At 39.8% G+C, this 21,884-nt stretch overlaps 2 protein-coding genes across 9 annotated transcripts in view; both read right to left on the bottom strand.

The window, feature by feature from the left end:
- The window catches only part of LOC129720839 (uncharacterized), a 207,704-nt gene that overhangs the window by 20,491 nt on the left and 165,329 nt on the right, over positions 1 to 21,884 (bottom strand). The window lies entirely within an intron of this gene.
- LOC129720840 (uncharacterized) lies at positions 17,328 to 20,542 on the bottom strand. Its single transcript, XM_055672668.1, has one exon. The coding sequence runs from the start codon at positions 20,024 to 20,026 to the stop codon at positions 18,350 to 18,352; it is 1,677 nt and encodes a 558-aa protein (XP_055528643.1). The 5' UTR covers positions 20,027 to 20,542; the 3' UTR covers positions 17,328 to 18,349.

Genomic DNA, 21,884 nt, shown 5'->3' with positions numbered 1-21,884 from the left:
ATTAATGCCGCTGAGCTGGCAACCTGAAATATAGCATTTGTTATGTAAAATTGGTCAATAAATCGATTGGTGATAGTTTCATCCTGTGCAGGGCACGGGAAAAGGCCTATATTCCCAAAAATACTCAAAAATAGGGAGAAAAGGGGCAAAATTGACCATTTTCCGTGCCCTGCACAAAATGAAACCATCACCAATCGATTTATTGACCAATTTCACATAGTAAATGCTATATTTCAGGTTGTTAGTCCAGCGGCGATTATTTAGTGGAAATATGGGTTCCGGTTTTTCCACTAAAAAATCGCCGCTAGACTGACAACCTGAAACTTAGCATTTCTTATGTAAAACTAGTCAAAAACCGATTGGTAATAGTTTCATTGCTTGCAGAGAACGGAAAATGGTCTATTTTGCCCCTTTTCACCCTATTTTTGCGTATTTTTGGGAATATATGCCTTTTCCCGTGCCCTGCACAAGATTAAACTATCACCAATCGATTTTTTGATCAATTTTACATAAGAAATGCTATATTTCAGTTTGCCAGCTCAGCGGCATTAATTTAGTGGGAATTTGGGTCCGTTTTTTCCCAGTGTGCAATGGATCACTAGGCACGACACGAAGAGCTTCTACACGCAAAAGTTGGAGTGTGCGTAACCAGATCATTTATGAGCGAAATTTGCGCATTTACTGATTAAATTTGGAACCAGTACAACGCATGTGCGTTGGGCATAACGCATTTGATGCTCTAGCGTATTTTGAATGTATTGCGTAGCTCCTAACCACTACACTTATAAAGCATCAACCGATGTTCAGTAGGCTGGCATCGTTAAAGCAGTGCAGCCAACAAGCAATAGTGATAAGTTGGGTACTGAAGAAATTATCGTCTGAACGATTCACTTTCATAAATCAGGTGATTTGAAAACATCATTCAATCATTAACAATAAACAAAAACATTAGATTTGTCCAAAACATTTTGCATTGATTTATGACTCTGGTTTTATTCACATGCGTTCGGTTCTGCGTTACTGGCACCAGCGTCAATAACTTCTTCGGCAACAAGGCTCGCTATTGGCTGTTTCGGTTGCTGATGATTTCTAGGGATGCACGAGACACGTTGATACGCACCGGCTCGCGAAGGTGAAGAACGGTTTTTTGAGCGCCTCGAAACTGATCGTTCGCCTGAAGCCGAAGTTTACCGAGACATTACGAGTTTTGTGTATATGATACATATTCTGATTTTGATCTCTGTCAATGTATTCCTTGTACAACGTTTGCGTTATGCGTATCACGCATTTGTTGAGCGAAGTCAGAGCAAATTCTGTGCGAATTGAAAGGACACATTGGATGATTAAAGCTTGAACTTTTGCGTGAGAGAGCGATTAACGGAACCAGGAATTGGATCGTGTCAGTTCCGGTCATGTGTAACGAAAAAGCGGTAACCTAATTACCGATAGGTCATAGGTGGCCAGACGTTGGAAACAAAATTTCGAAGTGATTTTGAATGGCGAGGGAGGTAAAAAAGTTGTCGCGAGGAGAGAAACGAGGTTGAATGGACAAGTTGTGGATCCACTAAACCACAAAGCCGCTATGAAGGACGGCTGATCGGCCGAATTTTTCCAATTCAGTAGCGTGCGACTGTATAGTGCAACTCACCAGATTATTTTGATGGTATGATAAAACTACCTGCGGACTGGTTGGAAGGACTCATATGCCTTATCTATGCAACTGTCAAGGCATAAACCCCCTCAATTCCTTATATAAAATTCTCTTCCATTTCCTGTTTCATAGAGTGAAACTGTTGCAGAAAGTCAGAGTGGATTTTCGAGTGAGGCAATCTATAACGGACCAGATATTCACCTTGAAACAGATCCTCCAGTGTTCTCGTTACGACTTCAAGGCAACGTACGATTCAGTGAAGCGCCATGAGCTTGAGCCCTTCTTCGAGCGCGTTTATGATGATCTGAAGCAAGGGGATGGCTTTACGAACTTGCTGTCTGACAAAGTGTTATCTTAATTTTTTGTAATCACTTTAAATTCCAGATTTTTTTTTTAAATTTTTAAATGTGTTTTAAATGTATTATTTTTCAAGAGTGGCACAACTCACAGTTTTTGCTTTCATTAGTTTTTAATGGCAAACGATCCTAATACTATTCCCAAGGATCAATTTGGTTGAGTAATAATCTTTCAAGCTAAAATTCAAGCGAAATCTGCTTAACAATATCTTACAAGCTGTGAATCAATAAAATTGTTTGTTGGGTTAGATCTCATCCCACAAGGACTCGTTACAAAATTTAAAAAAAAATCCAGGGTTTTAGGTAGCTGTGCCTTTAGAGCTTAAATCCAAATTCACATCTGCAAAACAGATGCAAAAATCAAGTTGTACAACTTGCTCGTAATATGCACATGGAAGACCTCATTAGGAGAATCGCTCCTATATTCATCTCATCGCTCTCATTTGTCCAATTCACCTTCAAAATGAACTGTTTTTTTCTTCAAAGGAAAACTTCCGACTATTCGACTAAATCGAGGGGTAAAATTATACTTAATAAATAGGACAAATAAGGGCGATAAGATAGTGTTAAGATGAAATGTTTTTAGCGATTTCAAGCTAGATTTCAAATAAATTTCTGCTTGCTCGTGAGTTCTAGCCACTTTTGTATTTCTTAAAGTGTAGTGAAGAATAAATTTACCATTTTAAGTCTTCACTTTTTTACGTAGAATCACGTGTTACGGCAATATAGGAGTACAAATCTGAAAAACCGAAAACATCGCGAGCGTCACAAAATTGTCTACTTCATTTAAAAAAAACTCATCAGTTTGAAACGCATTTCCTTCATTGAAAAATTAGCTATGCATTTACCAAAATGTGATTATGTCACGCTAACTATTGTACTATTAAAGAATGTTGTGCCTTGTTAAACGCATATTTCGACCAGAACAGAAAACGAGGACAAATATCAAATGAAACGCTTAGTGTCACTCTAAATCTAACCAAACATCCAATCAAGGTAATCTTTCCCAGCACAGCCTAAACTAAAGTCCAGATACGATTTGACTTTGTAAACGATTTGTTGTCATTGTTGTTGTTTTGCAACACGACAGACCCATCGGAAGTTCGAATCTCTGTGGTCACGTATAAAAGCTAGCATGCAAAAATTAAGTTTTCATTGTATAACCTGCAATTACTGTAGCAACAAAATGGTTTACTGGAAACTAGTAAAACTCGAAGCTTTTCACAGCAGACAGACTCACAGACACAAAGGAAATAGCCGAACCGCAATGCACAGCTTTGCTAAACTCTAGAGCACCAAGAATTATAATCATCATATCTTGACATAAAATAGTTTGTTGTGCTTACGATTGTTCCATAAACTTTTATATGCTGCCTCAGAGCACAGTTGACAGTAGTTTTAGTTAGTCTACAAAGTGTTCGGCTTGAATTTTCTCGTGAAGCTATAAATTTTAATGATAAACCTTGTGAGCGAGAGAGGGTTTAATTGTAGTACACTAAGGTCGCTTTTTACGCGGACTCCGGAATTAACGCGGTTTTTTACGCGGGTTCCGGAATTCACGCGGTTTTTTTTACGCGGATTCCGGAATTTACGCGGATTTCGGTTTCTCTTCACTCGGATCGCAGAAATAACGCAGGGTTTTTTACGCGGATTCCGGAATTTACGCGGTTTTTTTACGCAGTTTTTTTCACGCGGTTTTTTTTACGCGGCATGTATCCCTCGCGTAAAAAGCGACTTTAGTGTAGTTATTGTTTTTCGCCAAAAAGTTGCTAATAGTGATAAAAAGAGTTAGGTTCCTAAACTTGTTATTTTTATTTTTGATCAGGGAAATGTTACCTAAATTTCAAAGAACATCAGAGAAATCTATGTTGAAAACTTAAAGATTTCAGAGTCACAGATTACAATTCTATTTCAAGGATTTTTACGCGCCATTTTTAATGAATGTAGAACTGCGATCACACATATTATATTTTTCAAGGTAAAACAATTTTACATTACTTCAAGAACGTGTTTGTGGCCAATGAAAGGGCCGATTGTAATCTGTACTGTAGCAGCAGGAATGAAACAATTTACTTCGAGCTAGTGTATTTCGTAAAAGCTTCAGTTTAGCTTAAGTTTCGGACTCAGCGTGTTTGGCTAGCTCTCCTGGCAACAGCAAACGTACGAAAGTTTGAATTTGGCTGCTTTGCCGCTTGTCTTCGGTGCTATCTTAACGATATGCTTGTTGACGATTATACAGTTGACAAAAAACTAATTCGTTTTGCGTACAAGGTTCCTCTTACAACCTTTTACGAATTCTTTCATTCGACCACCTACGCTGCGCCGCAAAGTTGGTGCGTAAGTTCGTTCCGTAGGTGTTTAAGACAACCACACGGGTTTTTTCATCATCACATCACTATTCCCTTTGTTCATCATCACATCGCTATTCCAGTCAATCGAACTTGTGAGTTACAATGTCTGATCGTGGTAAAGAATATAAAGGCCCAAGGGAAAAAAAATACTACAAGGTATACAGCCCTAGGGGTTGCATTAAATGGTGACGTAGGACTAAATGTATATATTATATGCTGCGATAAACTGTTCATAGACAACACTACCGTTTATATTTGATGGTCGTTATTGTAAAACTAACGATGGATGAATACATGAAAATTTTACACTAGTAGCAGTTGCGAAAATTCTCATAACTCTTATCTTCAAGCATCCATAGTTCTGAAAAGAACCGATTCCATGATCTTCAGTTAGAAATTCGTGAACGCTGATGATCGCACCATCGGTAGCATTGAATATTTTGCTTTACCGCGCATAATAAAGTTTGCTCTCCGCTGTGCCCTCTAGTAGCTGTGCCAGCAAAATATCCTGCAGCGTACGATGGTAACTGTTGCTGCCGTATGCAAAATAATGGTAACATGTTCCGCAGTGCCTGGAAGTTGACTCGTATGCAGCTCTCGTTTCTCAATGTCGCGTACCTCCAACAGCTATACTGCACTCGCTATTGTGTGACAAACTAGACTGAAGCTGAAGTTTCTACACGCAGTCTTTTGTATCGAGTTCAGCGTAGATTTTTACTATTAGGGCGTGACCACACAGCTAAGAGAAAGAGAAACAAAACAAAACACTTTGTTGAGTCAAAATATGTAGGCAGTGGAATCTATTCCGTCCATGTTATTGTTATCCGTGCTCGGGAAGCAAGGGAATAGCAAGGAAAATGTATGGGAAAGCTTGACCTTGGAAGTTTTCACCGTTTTTCACCATTAACACTTGCGTAACCGACCACCCCCCCCCGGAGCCGAAAAAATTAAAATTCGTTTTACCTGCCATTCCGCAAGATCTGAACCGATTCAGATCGAACCTTTTTCGAAAGATTACAAATTTATCATAGTTTTTGGGACAGTAGGGGACATTTCGAAACTTTCCGTTGTTCCGGATTTATCGAGAGGAACCGTGGGGTAAGTACCCTTCCAGAGACACAGGCTAAATTAAAAATGGTAGCGAAACCTTGCTTGCGACATATCAAACTTTTAGTTTTTGCAAAACAATACTATTGGCGATCGGTATTTGGCCACTATCTATCCACCGCCATATAAATGACTAAGCATGAGCATGAGCATGATTGACCGCCCGCGGTTGCTACTCCGTTATTGCCAGATCAGCTGTAATTACACAGAGAACCAACGGAAGATGTTTGGGACTAACATCCATCCTCAACGTGTAAAAACTGGTGACGTTAATCTTTGTATTAGGCAATACAGGCAAACTTCGATATAAGGTACCCTCGTTATAAGGTACCTTCGATATAGCGTCACTCGATATAAGGTATATTTTGCCTCGATATGAGGTACATATTTATATTATGTTACATATAACTCCGAAATTGGTATGGAAACTTCTATAAACAACATACTGGTTATCTTGTCAACATTTCTGCTTACTATTGATTATTTAAAGAGTGTCCATAAATTACGTTACACTCAGCGGAAGTTTGAATAAACGTACAAGAATTTAATTTTGCCGAGAAAACATGATATAGTGTGGATGGGAACGGGGGAGCTGATAAAAAAATTAACTTAAAGTTTGATCCCTGATCAATCTGTGTGAAATTTAAAACATAATGCTCAAAAAATGTTCCAAGCCCAGTTTTTCTTTCATAAACCGCACTTGAACACTCTCTCAGCTGAAACAAGTTTTGAATTAAAAAAGAGCATTTTTATCAAAAACGTCATAGAACCTAGGAAAAAGTTGAAAATATGCTGAAAGTATGTTCTGCAGAATAATGTATTTCTCAAATATAAACAAATGTCTAGGAAATAGTAGGCCTTTTTAATCACACCCCAAAAAGTTATTTGGTATCTGTTTTTTAGACATTTTGAGAATGTGCGTTTATGAAACTACCTGTATGTGGTCTATTTTCATGAGATAGAACCAAAGTGTCTACAGCAAAGATTTTCTACATAAAATTACTTACAACTTTGCTAAAGATTGCATTTTGATTCGATAAGTAATAAAATAAATAAAATTATCGTCTCACTTTTAAGCAGATTAATCAAGAATCTAAGGAGGTTGACGATCACGTTTTTCACGTTTCAAACCACTATTCAATATGCATTTCTGGGCCACTTTCATGTGTAATGAAAATTTAGTTCAAACGGCCATTTTAAAATTCAACGAGGGAAATGCAAGTTTCGAAATCCTAAGAAACAGAGAAATAATTGAAAAAGATCTCAATCCGTAAGCAGATATTCATGGTTATTATTCATTGAACCAAAAATTAAAAAACAAGAAGAAAAAAAAGAAGTATTTTCGATACAAAAATATGTATGTTCGTGAATAAATGGTAAATAAAAACTAATAATAATAACATAACGGCTTGATTTTTTTTCAATTTTTAATGCTCTAGACTACCTTTTTTTTGGACGCGGCTGAAAGTCTTAAAAGCAAGAAAAAATGTGATTTGAATTGTATTTAAAACAAGTCGGTTCACACTTATAGTTGGTTACTATTTCCAAAATAAACCATACGTAGACAAAAGACAACAAAATAAAGTGTTTGAAGCCCTATTGTTGAAAATGTTTCATGATTCGATATAAGGTACAATTCGATATAAAGTACAAATCAAAATTCGAAATGTACCTTATATCGAAGTTTGCCTGTACCAGCGCCGGCCGCATCCGAATGCAGGTCAAAGAGGGTGTGTGTATAGGAACATGTTGACGTGATACTTGCTTTATTGCACCGACATATAAATGAGTAAGATGCATTAAGTCGTTCGCTTGCTATAATCGTTTGAAATCTGACGCAACATTTGCCAGCTTCATTTTCAATTTTACAAAATGTTATCTAGTCCTACGTCAAAATTAATTTCGTACTGGGCTACAATTCCCGGTAGGTAGAATTCATCGACTACTGCGAAATGGTCACCATTTCTCAGGGAAAGAAGGCATACTTCGATTAATTTCTAGCTTTGTAAAAAACTAAACCAACCGCTTTTTTGAGTACGACCACATATTTTCAATTGAAGCAGTAAAAACTAGTTTTTGCCTCTATTAAAAATTCAAAATTTGACATGACATTTTCATCGAGCGTGATTCAGTTTCACCCACGATGTGTTCCAGCAACCTTCAACAATATTTGCGCATGATTTCAAGTCAACGCTTCTCTTCAAGTTTACCAATTCTTTATAAAAAAAAAGAATCGAAAGGGAATTAAATTGTTTACCGCTTTACACCATCAAATTGATTAACCACCTGAATGACCAAGTAGTTAAAAGGTGCCTAATAAACAAAAAAAAATTATCAACTCCAATCGAGTGTGCTCCAAAACCAATTGCAAAAAAAACATTGAGATGAGATGAGATGGACTTTTCGAGGTGATTTTTTCGTACAATTTCAAACAATTTATATATAACTTTTCAACGTCTTTTTTTTTTTCAAGCAATATTTTGGATATTTGTTTAATTTTTCTGGTGTTTCACACTGATTTGATCTAAATTAGAACCAGTGTTGCTGATTATCACTTCATTACACTCAAATACGTTGTCTGCAACCAGAAGTACTCAGTTCAGTGGCAACGAAGCATGCACTCATAAATGAAACGAACGCGTTGATTGTCCCGTGCCATGGTGAGTGACTCACGTATGAGAATTTTTTTTTCTCTTCGCACCATCTTCGCTTCGGACCCGATCAGATCAATAGGGAAGACAGAGGTTTTTTTCCGTGGTAATCTCATCACTTACCATTCTTACTCATCACTTATCATTCTTACCAACGTTGCCCGTATGCCAGATAAATCTGGATTTTGCCAGATTTCTGTTTGCGCGCCAGACAAACAGATAAACCTCAGAATCTGCCAGATATTTGTAAATGAGCCAAATATTTGCCAGATTTCATCCGCGTCGTCTCGCAAAAAGGTCATTACTGCGAGATGGACCGTGCCTGGTCATCACTTTCAATTCTGCCAGGAATTTTATCCAAGAATGATGAGTGACAGATTTTTGCCAGACTTTTTATTTTCGTTTTGCCAGATTTTATTCAAAACTTAGTGGCAACGCTGATTCTTACCAAAACCAACGGTGTTTATTTTCCTTTGTAAACGACATTGGTCTTTCCCCCGACGCTTCGTTCGCTTCGTTAGATTCGTTCGCTTCGGCTGTAAGTCGAATTGATGGTGAGGTTACTTTTTACGGGTGGCCGAATGTGGTAACTCAGTGAGTTACAATAGGAGGAGAAGAAGTAAAGGACCATTCTGTGCCGAACACGCATCAGTACTGGACGTGTTTGGTGATCGGTCCGATAGAGTATAAAACAAAAGACGTGTGAACAAGTGTTGGCATTGTTTGCCTGGTCGAGTGAAATAAATCCGGGTTCAAGGTCGTTCCTTTGTGCAACTGTTTCGCATCGTGACTGCCAGCTGGTGCGTAAGCCGATTTGGCTGCTGGCTGGATTGTGCTACAGCAGTGGACGAGACACAAACGAGGAAAAAGAAGAAGCCATCAGTGTCAGCGAGTCGTATCGCTGTGTGGAGTGATCTCACACCTGGCTCGCTGCTGGTGGCTGTTTGGTGCTGCTGTATTGGTGCTGCTGGCTGTAACGGCTGCTACTTCGAACGATCGGACAACCAACCTTACTGGAAGGGAGAAATAAAAAGGTACGTGTTCTTGTCAGCGCTAGTGCGCTAAACATAGCGCGATGGATGTAGATCCCTCGCCTCCCGCGCCACCATCCCCGAACCCCTCTGACCCTGACCCTTCTGTTACCCCCTCCCCTGTTCATTCTTCAGTCCCCCCTCGCCCCAGGCTTTACCCAGACGGAGCCCAGGGCAGCTATACTGTTTATTTTCGGCCAAAGGCAGGACCGAAATCGAAAAAGTTGAACCTCTTGCAGATTTCTAAAGACCTGACGAAGGAGTACAAGGGCGTGACCGAAATTTCCAAGGTCCGGCCTAACAAGCTCCGTGTCGTGGTCGGTAACCTGAAAGAGGCCAACGATATAGCTTGCTCTGAGCTCTTCACACGCGAGTATCGCGTTTACATACCCGCACGAGACGTGGAGATCGACGGTGTCATAACCGATTCGAGTCTGTCCGTCGAGTGTATACTGCAAAGTGCCAAAGGGTGCTTTAAAAACAAAACCTGTCCCGAAGTAAAGGTGCTCGACTGCAAGCAATTGCGGTCAGCATCGATCATCGGTGGCAAAACAGTATACACTCCGTCAGACTCGTTTCGAGTTACGTTCGCCGGGTCTGCACTACCAAGCCACGTCTCGATCCACCGGGTTCGTCTCCCTGTGAGGCTCTACGTGCCCCGCGTCATGAACTGCCTGAATTGCAAGCAGTTAGGCCATACAGCCGCCTACTGCTGCAATAAGGCACGTTGTGGCAAGTGTGGGGAGTCTCATGCGGAAGATTCTTGCAGTGTTAACGCTGAAAAGTGTATTCACTGCGGAGAAAATCTGCATGAGCTCTCGACATGTGCGGTGTACATGCAGCGCAGGGATAAAATAAAACGGTCTCTCAAAGAGCGTTCAAAGCGTTCCTACGCTGACATGCTGAAGAAGACCGTTACTACTTCTCCCGTTACTTCGAACCCCTTCGATCTGTTGCCCTCTGAGGAAACCGATTCTGACGATTCACCAGCGGGAGCATCTTACGCCAATCCTGGGGAGTCTAGAAAGAGGAAAAATATTTCCTCTCCTAAACTTCCCAGAAAAGGTCCTAAGATTTCTCAAAGTGAAATGAAAGTTACAAACAAACCAAACAGTGCTGCGGAAAAACCGAAGCAAACTCCTCCTGGGCTGGCAAATTTAAAGTCCCAGAAGGAGTTCCCAGCACTGCCAGGAACATCTAAAACCCCAGTTGCTCCTTTTACACTCCCAGTTGATGAAACAAACTCTGGATTAGTGAAATTTTCTGACATTGTGGACTGGATTTTTGAAACTTTCAATGTACCCGATCCAATTAAAATTTTTCTTACAGCATTCCTCCCAACAGTTAGATCATTTTTGAAGCAGTTGACTGCCCAATGGCCTCTCCTTGCAGCGATTGTATCCTTCGATGCCTAATTCAACTGCGTATATGAAGGATTCTATCTCTGTCTTACAGTGGAATTGTAGAAGTATTTTACCAAAAATTGATTCGTTTAAAGTTTTGATAAATAAAAACAAATGCGATGCATTTTCCCTTTGTGAAACTTGGCTTACTTCAAATATTGATCTCAACTTCCATGATTTTAATATTATTCGCCTTGATCGAGACACCCCATATGGAGGAGTACTTTTAGGGATTAAAAAGTGCTATTCTTTCTATCGTATTAACCTCCCCTCGATTCCAGGCATCGAAGTTGTCGCATGTCAAATGACAATACAAGGTAAAGAGCTTTGTATTGCCTCAATATATATTCCCCCCAGAGCACAGGTTGGGCAACGGCTGCTCTTTGATTCAATAGAACTTCTTCCCTCGCCACGTTTGATTTTGGGAGACTTCAACTCTCATGGCGTGGCTTGGGGTTCCCCATACAATGATAACCGCTCCTCTTTAATCTATAACCTTTGCGATGACTTCGACATGACTATTTTAAACAACGGTGAAATGACACGTATCCCGAAACCTCCAGCGCGCCCAAGCGCTTTGGATCTATCCTTATGTTCGACGTCGCTACGGTTGGATTGCACATGGAAGGTAATCCTCGATCCTCACGGTAGCGACCATCTGCCTATTCTTATTTCAATTACTAACGGGTCAACTCGCATGCGACCAATTGACATTCCGTATGAACTCACACGAAATGTCGATTGGAAGTTATACGAGGAAATGATTTCAAAAGCGGTCGAGTCGATTCAACATCATTCACCACTTGAAGAATACAACCTCCTCGCGGGCTTGATTCTCGACGCCGCGTTGCAAGCCCAAACGAAGAAATATCCCGGCGTAACGATCAAAGAACGGCCTCCCACTCCGTGGTGGGACCAAGAGTGCTCCGATGTCTACACGCAAAGATCCGACGCGTTTAAGGCCTACCAGACGGGAGGTATACCTGGCGACTATTTACGGTATTCGGAGCTTGATACCAAGCTTAAAAGCTTGGCTAAAGCAAAGAAACGTGGATATTGGCGTCGGTTCGTGAACGAGACGTCGAGGGAGACATCGATGAGCACTCTTTGGAACACAGCCCGAAGAATGCGGAATCGCGTAACGGTCAACGAAAGCGAGGAGTCTTCAAGTAGGTGGATATTTGATTTTGCCAGGAAAGTATGTCCGGACTCTGTTCCTGAGCAAAATATTGTTCGCGATGCGTCTCCGGGCCACGACGCGATAGAATCACCTTTTACGATGGCAGAACTTTCAGTTGCCCTCCTGTCCTGTAACAATAACGCGCCTGGATTAGATAGAATCAAATTCAACTTGTTGAAGAATCTACCCGGCAATGCCAAGAGGCGCTTGTTGAACTTGTTCAATAAGTTCCTGGAGCAAAACATTGTACCGCAGGATTGGAGGCAAGTGAAGGTGATCGCCATCCAAAAACCAGGGAAACCAGCTTCTAATCACAACTCTTATAGGCCGATTGCAATGCTATCCTGTATCCGGAAATTGATGGAAAAAATGATACTCCGTCGTTTAGACCACTGGGTCGAATCAAATGGTCTACTATCAGAAACTCAATTTGGCTTCCGCCGTGCCAAAGGGACGAATGATTGTCTTGCGTTGCTTTCAACAGATATTCAGCTGGCGTATGCTCGTAAAGAACAAATGGCGTCTGCGTTCTTGGACATTAAGGGGGCTTTTGATTCCGTTTCTATTGACATTCTTTCGGGTAAACTTCACCGACAAGGATTTTCTCCAATTTTGAACAATTTTTTGCACAATTTGTTGTCCGAAAAGCACATGCATTTTACGCATGGCGATTTGGCAACTTTTCGCATTAGCTACATGGGTCTTCCCCAGGGCTCATGTTTAAGCCCCCTTCTTTACAACTTTTATGTAAATGACATCGACGAATGTCTGGCAAATTCATGCACGATAAGACAACTTGCAGACGACAGTGTAATCTCTGTTACAGGAGCCAAAGCTGCCGATTTGCAAGGACCATTGCAAGATACCTTGGACAATTTGTCTGCTTGGGCTTTACAGCTAGGTATCGAATTCTCTCCGGAGAAGACTGAGATAGTAGTTTTTTCTAGGAAGCATGAACCTGCTCAGCTTCAAACACAATTAATGGGTAAAACGATTTCTCAGGTTTTGGTACACAAATATCTTGGTGTCTGGTTCGACTCTAAAGGCACCTGGGGTTGTCACGTGAGGTATCTGATGAAAAAATGTCAACAAAGAGTGAATTTTCTTCGTACAATAACCGGACAATGGTGGGGAGCCCATCCAGGAGACCTTATAAGGCTTTACCAAACAACGATATTGTCTGTTATTGAATACGGGTGTTTCTGCTTCCGCTCCGCAGCAAACACACATTTGATCAAACTGGAGCGAATACAATATCGTTGTTTGCGTATCGCCTTAGGTTGCATGCAGTCGACCCATACGATGAGTTTGGAGGTTTTAGCTGGAGTACTACCATTGAAAAACCGCTTCTGGAGCCTGTCTTCTCGTATTCTAATCAAATGTGAGGTCTTGAACCGTCCCGTGATTGAAAATTTTGAAAGGTTAATCGAACTTAATTCTCAAACCCGTTTTATGACATTGTATTTCAATCACATGTCCCAAAATATTAACCCTTCTTCGAATATTCCAAATCGTGTCGACTTATCAAATACTTCTGATTCTACTGTGTTTTTCGATACATCCATGATAGAAGAAACTCGTGGAATCCCGGATCATTTACGCGTGCAGCAGATCCCCAAAATTTTTTCCAATAAATATCGAAACATCAACTGCGACAATATGTACTACACTGACGGATCACTTCTTGATGGGTCCACTGGCTTCGGTATCTTCAATAACAATTTAACCGTCTCCCATAAGCTCGATAATCCTGCTTCTGTTTACGTCGCAGAATTAGCTGCAATTCAGTACACCCTAGGGATTATCGAAAAAATGCCCACGGACCATTATTTCATCTTTACGGACAGTCTCAGTTCCATTGAGGCTCTCCGATCGATGAAAGATGTTAAGCACTCTCCGTATTTCCTGGGGAAAATACGGGAACATCTGAGTGCTTTATCCGAAAAATCTACTCAGATTACCTTAGCGTGGGTCCCTTCTCACTGCTCGATACCGGGTAATGAGAAAGCGGACTCTTTGGCTAAGGTGGGCGCAACAAACGGTGATATTTATGAAAGACCAATTGCCTTTAATGAATTTTTCGCACTTGTACGTCAGAATACGATCATCAGTTGGCAAAATGCTTGGACCAGAGGGGAATTGGGAAGGTGGTTACATTCCATAATCCCCAAAGTATCGACGAACCCGTGGTTCAAGGGGTTGGATGTAGGTCGGGATTTCATTTGCGTGATGTCCCGGCTTATGTCCAATCACTATAGATTTGACGCGCATCTCCGTCGTGTTGGGCTCGGGGAAAGTGGTATCTGTGCCTGTGGTGAAGGTTATCACGACATAGAGCATGTGGTTTGGTCATGCCCTGTACACCGTGACGCCAGGTCTAAATTAATAGCTTCCCTGCAGGCCGAGGGTAGACAGCCGGCTGTTCCTGTTCGTGATGTCTTGGCGAGCCGTGACCTATCCTACATGTCCCTTATATACGTTTTCCTGAAATCCATCCACGCCCCAGTCTAGTCCCGTTCCCCTCCGTCTACACCCAACAAAACGACAAGAACACGTTTGAACCTTAAGCACAAAACCAGCAACCAGACCCCGCACAATAGAACCAGGACCCAAGGACTACGAGCCTCTGTCCCAACTCACGACATCGTGGCTCAGCAGAATGAATCCATACATGCCATTCGACGATTATCAGACGACCATTGAACAACAAAACACTGATTGGAAATCCCATGCTAGTTTTAAGTTAGACTTAATTTCAGCTCGTAGTCGGCAGCGAGGATAAAAAATTTGCTTTAGTTTTTAAGTCATCAGATATAATTGGCGCCGTTAAACATTAAATTGTATTTGTGCCGTGTCAAATAAATGTTATGTGAAGAAAAAAGAAGTAAAGGATAGAATACACCCAAACAGTTCATTAAGCAGTGTTATTCGCACATGATGATGCGATAGGCTGCAGCTCTAGTACCAAGTCACTAGTGAGCAGCGACGATGATGAATCATGAATGATTGTTGTTCTATTCGTTGGATGCTGATTCGGATATACCGGTTCTTTTAGCAGGCACAGGTTATGTTTGTGTGTGGCAGGCTTTAAGCTGTATGAAATTTTTATTGTTGTGTTAGATTTCGTTTTAGATATATTATATAGATTAAACTTACTTTCGGTTTTTCAATCAGCAAATAGAACAAATTATTTTTATTTTTATTTTAGCACTAGTGTACTATTTTGTGTTTGTGATTTCCCTCTTATATCCAACGGCGCGTCTAGACTGTTTCGCTGCTCGTGGCAAAAGAAAGATTATTTGACAACCGGATCCTGAGCTAGGCCTTTCGATGGCTGACAGTTAAGCCCTAGGGATGAAGTGTTGAGGCAGTGCACCCAGTTTGCAACAATTGTGATAATCAGCAACTTTGATTAGAACCATTCTTTGTTTTTTCCTGCCTTAAGATTTAGAATAATTTTCAATTGTCACCGTCATTTTTTTGTAAACAATAAGAAAGCAAAATATTATAAAAAGAATTTGATAGATTTTATTTACTTTTTTTTAAAGTTTTTTTTTAAGTAGAAGATTTACTCAAGAATTAGGCCGTTACAAATTTTATTTTCATTTTATGTCGCCCCCCCCCCCCCCCCCCCTTCAAAAATCTTGAAAATTGGAAGGGGAAGAAAAAAAAGCTCAAACCGTTTTGTTCATTTCGTTGGTTTTCTGACAACATAAATGCTTAATTTAGCAACAAACAAGTCAGGTGGCAGCGAGAGTGTCGTCGAAAGGCAAGCGAAATAGATAATAATAATAATAAACAACATTTATTTGAGTGCAAGTTACGAACGTCATAACTTGCACACAAACTTTGATCAAAGATATTTCTTTTTTTTCGTCTCGGTGTTATTTATTTTTTGCCACCCCCTCTGCTAACTTTGATAACCTTGGACATAAAAAGAATTCGGAGTTTGTATCAGCCTTATTACATGAAACCGCAAATAATAAACAATATAATCGCAAAACTAAACAAAAAATTAATAATTTTTGTGTCAGCAAATGCATTGAGAATGTAACGTTACAAGTTTTTTTGGCACAACGTTGCAAAGAAATAATAATGTTACTCAAAGATTTGGAAACAATTTCACAACAATTACCGTTTACAAATTACGAATTTCACAACAATTTAAAAATTAATGATGGTATAAAAATGCACGCAGTATTTCATACAATTTTCGGAAAATGTTTTGAATATTTTGCTGAACAAAAAATTAACAAAATTGGTTAGTGTGGAAAAATCCCTCTTTTTTTTAATTATTAGAAATTTGCAGTGATAAAATATGTAATAATCTAAAAAGGTTTCACATGACATTTGTATACTTGTTACCATTTTATTCAAAATATTTTATTTGATTGTGTTTCAACAATTCATATAAACTCATACCATTTTCTTACGCTTTTTCAAGAATATCACGATTGATAAAGAATGAAGTCTTTCGGATCAGACAGTGTTTGGAATGCGAATATTTCTTTTCTAGCTACCAATGTTTTAACTTTTTTTAATCCTCAACTGCTGAGATCGTATCACTTATCAAGATTAAAGTTAGCTTGCAATCAATAAAGAGTCGCAAATCATTGTGCTATTTTACGGGCCATCGAAACAATTCACTGCGCAGGAAGAAGCATATTTTCCGCATGATTCGAATAATTAATTTCGTTGATCATTCCATTAAAACCAAGCAAATTTGAACGAAGCCAAGCGTCAGCGCCATCATTAAGATATCAATCACTGCCGTGCCATTATTTTCTAAATCATTAATATTCGAGTCACGTTTATCGATAACAAATGCTTCTTGCAGCACTGCGGTTTTTCATCAAGATATTCGTCAACAAGAATAGACATTTTCCAGCTCATAGCTCACATGGCACAGATTGATTGAATTTTTGAAAAGTCAAGTCATGTAATGGAATCGAATAAAATGCCATAATGCTCTCAATCCCATTTCCGCTCGTCAACAGCAGTGGAAAAAGGTGGGCTTATTCGCAGCTCGCCTACATCTTGACTTCTTCCACCGGCGATTATCAAAATATTCGGAATCACCGTGAGCGTAGCGAAAATTCATTGAAAACTCAAAATGCTGGGGCTTGTGAAACACCGCAAAATGAAACACTCCCGAGAAGCCGCGACCACGGGTACGACAGTCAAGTCATGGACGGTCTCTGTTTGCGTTTACTTCCGAAACAGGATTATTGCGCAATATATAGCGATTTTTATCGATTTTCCCATGATGGTAGAGCACCACCGGAGGGCGTTTTTTGTCACCGAAGCTTATTTACCGTTGTGCTTCCATTAATGCTGCAGACGCTATCTGGGGCCTGGTAAGCAGCCAAAAGGGAAGTTTTCTTTCCGGGGGTGATACTTTGTGTGCAAGAAGATCAACGGAGAGCTTAATCAAGTATCATTACTACTAATCATCGATTGAAGTTGGTCGGATTTTATTGCAACGATGACAACTTGGGTTGTTTTCATTTTATACCGATACCACTAAGAGTTTCTAACTGTCATGGATCATTGTTAGGTTGGGAGGATTTTGAACAAGAGTGGCATATTTTCCTAGCAATTCATTCGATTTAGTTAGTTCCATAAACGTTAAAGACAGTTGCCCTGTTAAAAACCTCAATGTTCCGTCACATTTAAAAAATGAGAATCAGAGCTTAAATGCTCTTGTAAGTTGCGTTTTTCCAATGAGACAACTAAACAAGGACTGATTATGGATTATTTTTTTCTGGCTTATAAAAAATACGGAATAGAGAAAATGTTTAGAGAATTAATCGTGTTAAAGCCGAAGAAAAGAAATATTTATAATTTATATAGTAAATGACAAACAAATACAGGAAAGACAGCACTCAGAATTAGAAAGAAAAATTAGCAAATAAAAACCACAACCCAGCAACTGTTTGGAAAGGGCGGGCAAATTACTGATCAACCTGTTTGTGCACTGTCCCCGCAAGAAACTCGTTAAACTTTCTCCAACCGCTTTTCTTCAAGCAAATTGGTCGCTGGCAAGAGCGAACCCTTTTTACGTGTCGCCTTCGGCCTTTCATCAGGTTCATTATCGTACATTCCAGTTTTCCCACTTTAGGTTCGTGCGCTGCCTCGGGTTCTTTTTGTACTTTAACTGCACCATTGGATCCCGATGGATAAACTCACAACAGCAGCAGCAGGAGAGCGAGCTGAACAGCAGCACGGGATGTGCCAAATTGAAAATAAATCAAATAAGTCTACTTATACCGGGTCAGCAGCCACGTTTTAGCTATACATCCTATACTAACTACATCCATTGCTGGGTTAGGTCACAATTTGACCACATTTTGGGTTACCGCAGAGGCCGCAGTACACAACAGAAACCTCACAGAATACATAATAGAAACGATAATTTGCCCAAACTAAGGGTTTGGGTTTGTGTACAGGTAGGATGCTAATTGAATTTGCAGCTTGGCACCGGTCGAAACAGTTCAATCATTATGATGAGCTAGAGTTGGATGTGGGACACGCAAACTATTTTTGGGTTGGCCTAAATCCATTTAATCACCTCTATTTGTTCGACCCAAAATAATTTCGCCACTTATGTAGGGTTATTTCACTGATATCTTTTGTTGACTAGAATTCTCGACCGCGGCAATTTACACTTGCTCAGGTTATGCATTCTGTACTCCATCTCAGGGGCACGTGACTTCTTGATCATAGCGACCCTAATCTGCTGTTTATCCTTGGGTAAAACAATACCTTCGTCGTACTTGTTGACATCCTGGCCTTCGGCACATTCCGCACACTGCTGGGTGGTAAGAACCTGTTCTATACGCACAATTTCCTCCGGAGCATGGGTGATTGGTCTCCTGAGGGAAGGATCTTCACAAGTTACAGGACTGGTGTATACCTCCGCCAATACTGTGTTCAACCTTTTTTCCAGTGTAATCAGGAATCGTTTAACATTCTGTTTCGTCGCTTTACGATGATCTCCAAGTAATTTAGATACTTCTGCTCGATCATAACCGATAATTTCCAGAATCTCGTCCAGCTCTTTAAACTGATCTAAAAGTTCTGACTCATCATCCTGTGTAAATTTTTCCAATTTTTTCGTGGTCTGACACTCCTTAAGTAGCTGCTCATGAAGTTGCTTGTAGCTTTTCTCCTGCCGATTTTCATTCGCTTGTTTTTGATCCTTCAAATCGTCCACCTTTTCATGCAACTCCTTCAGCGTACAATTCAGTCGTTCAAACTGAAAATTCAGTTCGTTCAAGTAGTTGAAATGGGCAAAAAACGCATCCTCCTGAATTTGATATTTTCCAATCAACTCCGTAACATCCTGCACCTTGCAAAATTTTTTCGTTTTCTCGATAATTCTAGTATAAAGCTCAATCTTGCGAGAGTAGTCCCTTTTCGCCGTATTCCTGCGGTAAACTTCCCGCGGGTCCAACTCGCACATTTCCCGCAGAAAACCTTTGCTCCGAAGAAACTCATGATTTTTTTGGTCATTTTTTATTCTCCTCTGCAGCTCCAACATTTCCTGCCGCTGAGCTTTCTGCTCCCTCGCAGCGTATTCTTTAAGGGAATCAATTTTGCGGCACAGTTCCTCGCCCTGATTGAAGGCCAAAATAGTGCGCTCAATCATATCGATCAGAAACTTTTTATCGTATGCCAGCTGATCGATCATGCGTCTCCACTGCTGATGGAAAAGCCTTCTCGCAATCAGCATGTCTTCAACCATTTCTTTTAGCTTGCGATTTTTGACCAAAATAATCGATTCTCGTTTTTTCATGTGGTAAAGTTTATCTTTTAGTGTGGCAAGCCGTTTCTTGGCCTTCAGAACACGATTGTAGTAGAAATGATCCGACTGAGAAATTTTCTGCAGATCTTTACGCTCCTTTTCCAATCGTTTCATCTGCGACTGGAGGTGCAGAATCTCCGTTCGAATTTCCGCTATTTCCAAATCGAGCTGTTCATATTTACGTACATTTTCTTCTACATGCTGAAGCTGGCGTTCGTATCGGGTCACGTGACAAGGAGCATAGGCCACTTTCAGTTCCGTTCTCTGTTCGCACCGTTCCCGCTTCAGATGTTTTAACTTTTTCTCCAGGCATCGCATAATTTGAACATCTTTGGCAGCCGGCCCGGCATTGGCGATGTTCAGGTATTTTCGTTGCAGCCGAGTTATTTCCTTTTCGAAAGTTTTGTCCAGCTTGAGGCGCTCCTCGGGGGGCAGATTTTCGTCCACTTCCGGTGCAATCAGGAAGGCTTCCTCCTTGGGGTTGGACATCTCTGATGGAATTTAGGAGTGGTTTTTCCCTGCTATGTTTCGATAAATTGATAGCAAATGCTCAGTGATATATTTGCTGACTGCTGGCTTTTGGTTTCATGGCCTATTTTGCAGATTGTTTCATACACTTATTATTATTTATTACAATAGAATGCGCCTATTTTCTGTAGGTACTCCAACGATTATCTATGTTCAGCAGATGTTAGGTATATAAAATTGCAGTTCAGAATTCACACATTTCTATGCGTCTAACAAACGTTGGATTACAGATCTCTTTTTTCGTCACATGTCCGGTTATTAATAAGTATTCATGCATTACTGAATCCATCGTTTTACAATTACTGGTCTAAGTAATAAAATCTAAGTCGTTTGATTTTCTAAGGCTTATAAACCACTACCAATTATCAGAACAGTGAATTGTCGATCGCTTTTGTTTTCGAACTCTGATCTAAAATTGTGGTTTAGATTGGTAATAGCAAAAAATCAAATAAGCTCAATACCTGTCCATAACTCGGATTCTTCGAATCACCATTTCAAGCTTAACTTCAGATGCATGTAACTCCCTCAATCTTGATCCGATTTTAAATCAACAAACTTCATTTTGATGGAGGATTTATGTAATTTTTATCATTTTTTCAATGTTTCTCCACGATACGACCAATATTTAAATAAAGTTTAAGACATAATGCCGGAAGGCCAAACAACCTATATTTAAGAGTTCATGTGTACCGTACATTCTTGTGAAAAAGTTGGAAACGATCGGATGAACAACAACCTATGGGAAATTTACCGTACTTTTTGAATTTTTGGGTCCCGGTTTACACATTGTTGCTCCGAAGGATGAATAATAGTTAATCCCAAATCCGTTAAACGGGAAAAATATAGCGAACGTACTTTGACGTTTGATTTCTTATATTACCTCGAAAGGCTCGAAAATATAGCGAACGTACTTTGACGTTTGATTTCTTATATTACCTCGAAAGGCCTATTAATTACCTTTAATTTGACGTTAAAAGATTCCAAATTGGTCAAACGTCTTAGAAGTTACAAGTTTCTGAAAAAAACATCGTCTATTTCTGGGCAGCCCCAATTTGAAAAGGAGCACCCTAAGGACCAAACAAAAAATACGGGTCAAAGTTCTTCGATAAAGAACAAATATACCCATGTTGAGCATGATTTGAACAAAAAGGAAATCTTTGTCAAAGAAGGGTCCAACGTCATTTCAGGTGAATAACATTTTCTGACATTAAGAAAAAGTTCAGCAGCTCAAAATTGTTTTTTTCTTCGATTTTTGTTTAGAGACCTGCCACTGTACAATGGCTACACTTTTTTTAGTTCTAACTTAAGTTAAGTTTTAACGTAGAATTACGTCTTCCAGCAAACAATCAGGGATAGGGGTGCAAATTTGGTTGTTATATACCTTTTTGACCGAGAAAAAGAGCAAAGTTTGGATTTTTTTAAGCGTGTAGCACCTTTTTTATTGAATAAAAGTAGTAATTTTCTGAGAGTTCAGCTGTTCAACAACAACAACAAAACACGTTTGTTCATAAGAAATACCAATTCCAATCCCTATTGTTAGATCTTTATGAAAATTTGTAAAAATTTTCTCAATATGTTGTACTTAAAGATAATGCAATATTTGTTTCCGATTTTTTTAAAGTCAAAAGGTATATAACCCCTTAAAATCCAGCCGACGCTAAAGTGCTTCATGGTTGCTTTGGAGAGTTTTGAAAAACCAATTCCAAGATCTTCTATCGAGTAACAACCTTTGGCTATTCGTGAAATTCCTGTAATTTTTCGATTTCACGCTTCCTTAGAAGAAATCTAAATCAAGAATAATAGAGTTCCAGTTGTAGAA

This window comes from Wyeomyia smithii, chromosome 2, assembly GCF_029784165.1.
Source record: "Wyeomyia smithii strain HCP4-BCI-WySm-NY-G18 chromosome 2, ASM2978416v1, whole genome shotgun sequence".
Classification (NCBI taxonomy): Eukaryota; Metazoa; Arthropoda; class Insecta; order Diptera; family Culicidae; genus Wyeomyia; species Wyeomyia smithii.
Note: the sequence above shows the minus strand (reverse complement) of the source record. Positions and strands in the feature narration are given on the sequence as shown.

Coding starts and splice junctions, on each gene's coding strand:
- LOC129720840 (XM_055672668.1), bottom strand. CDS start 20,026: ATGTCCAACCCCAAGGAGGAAGCCTTCCTGATTGCACCGGAAGTGGAC.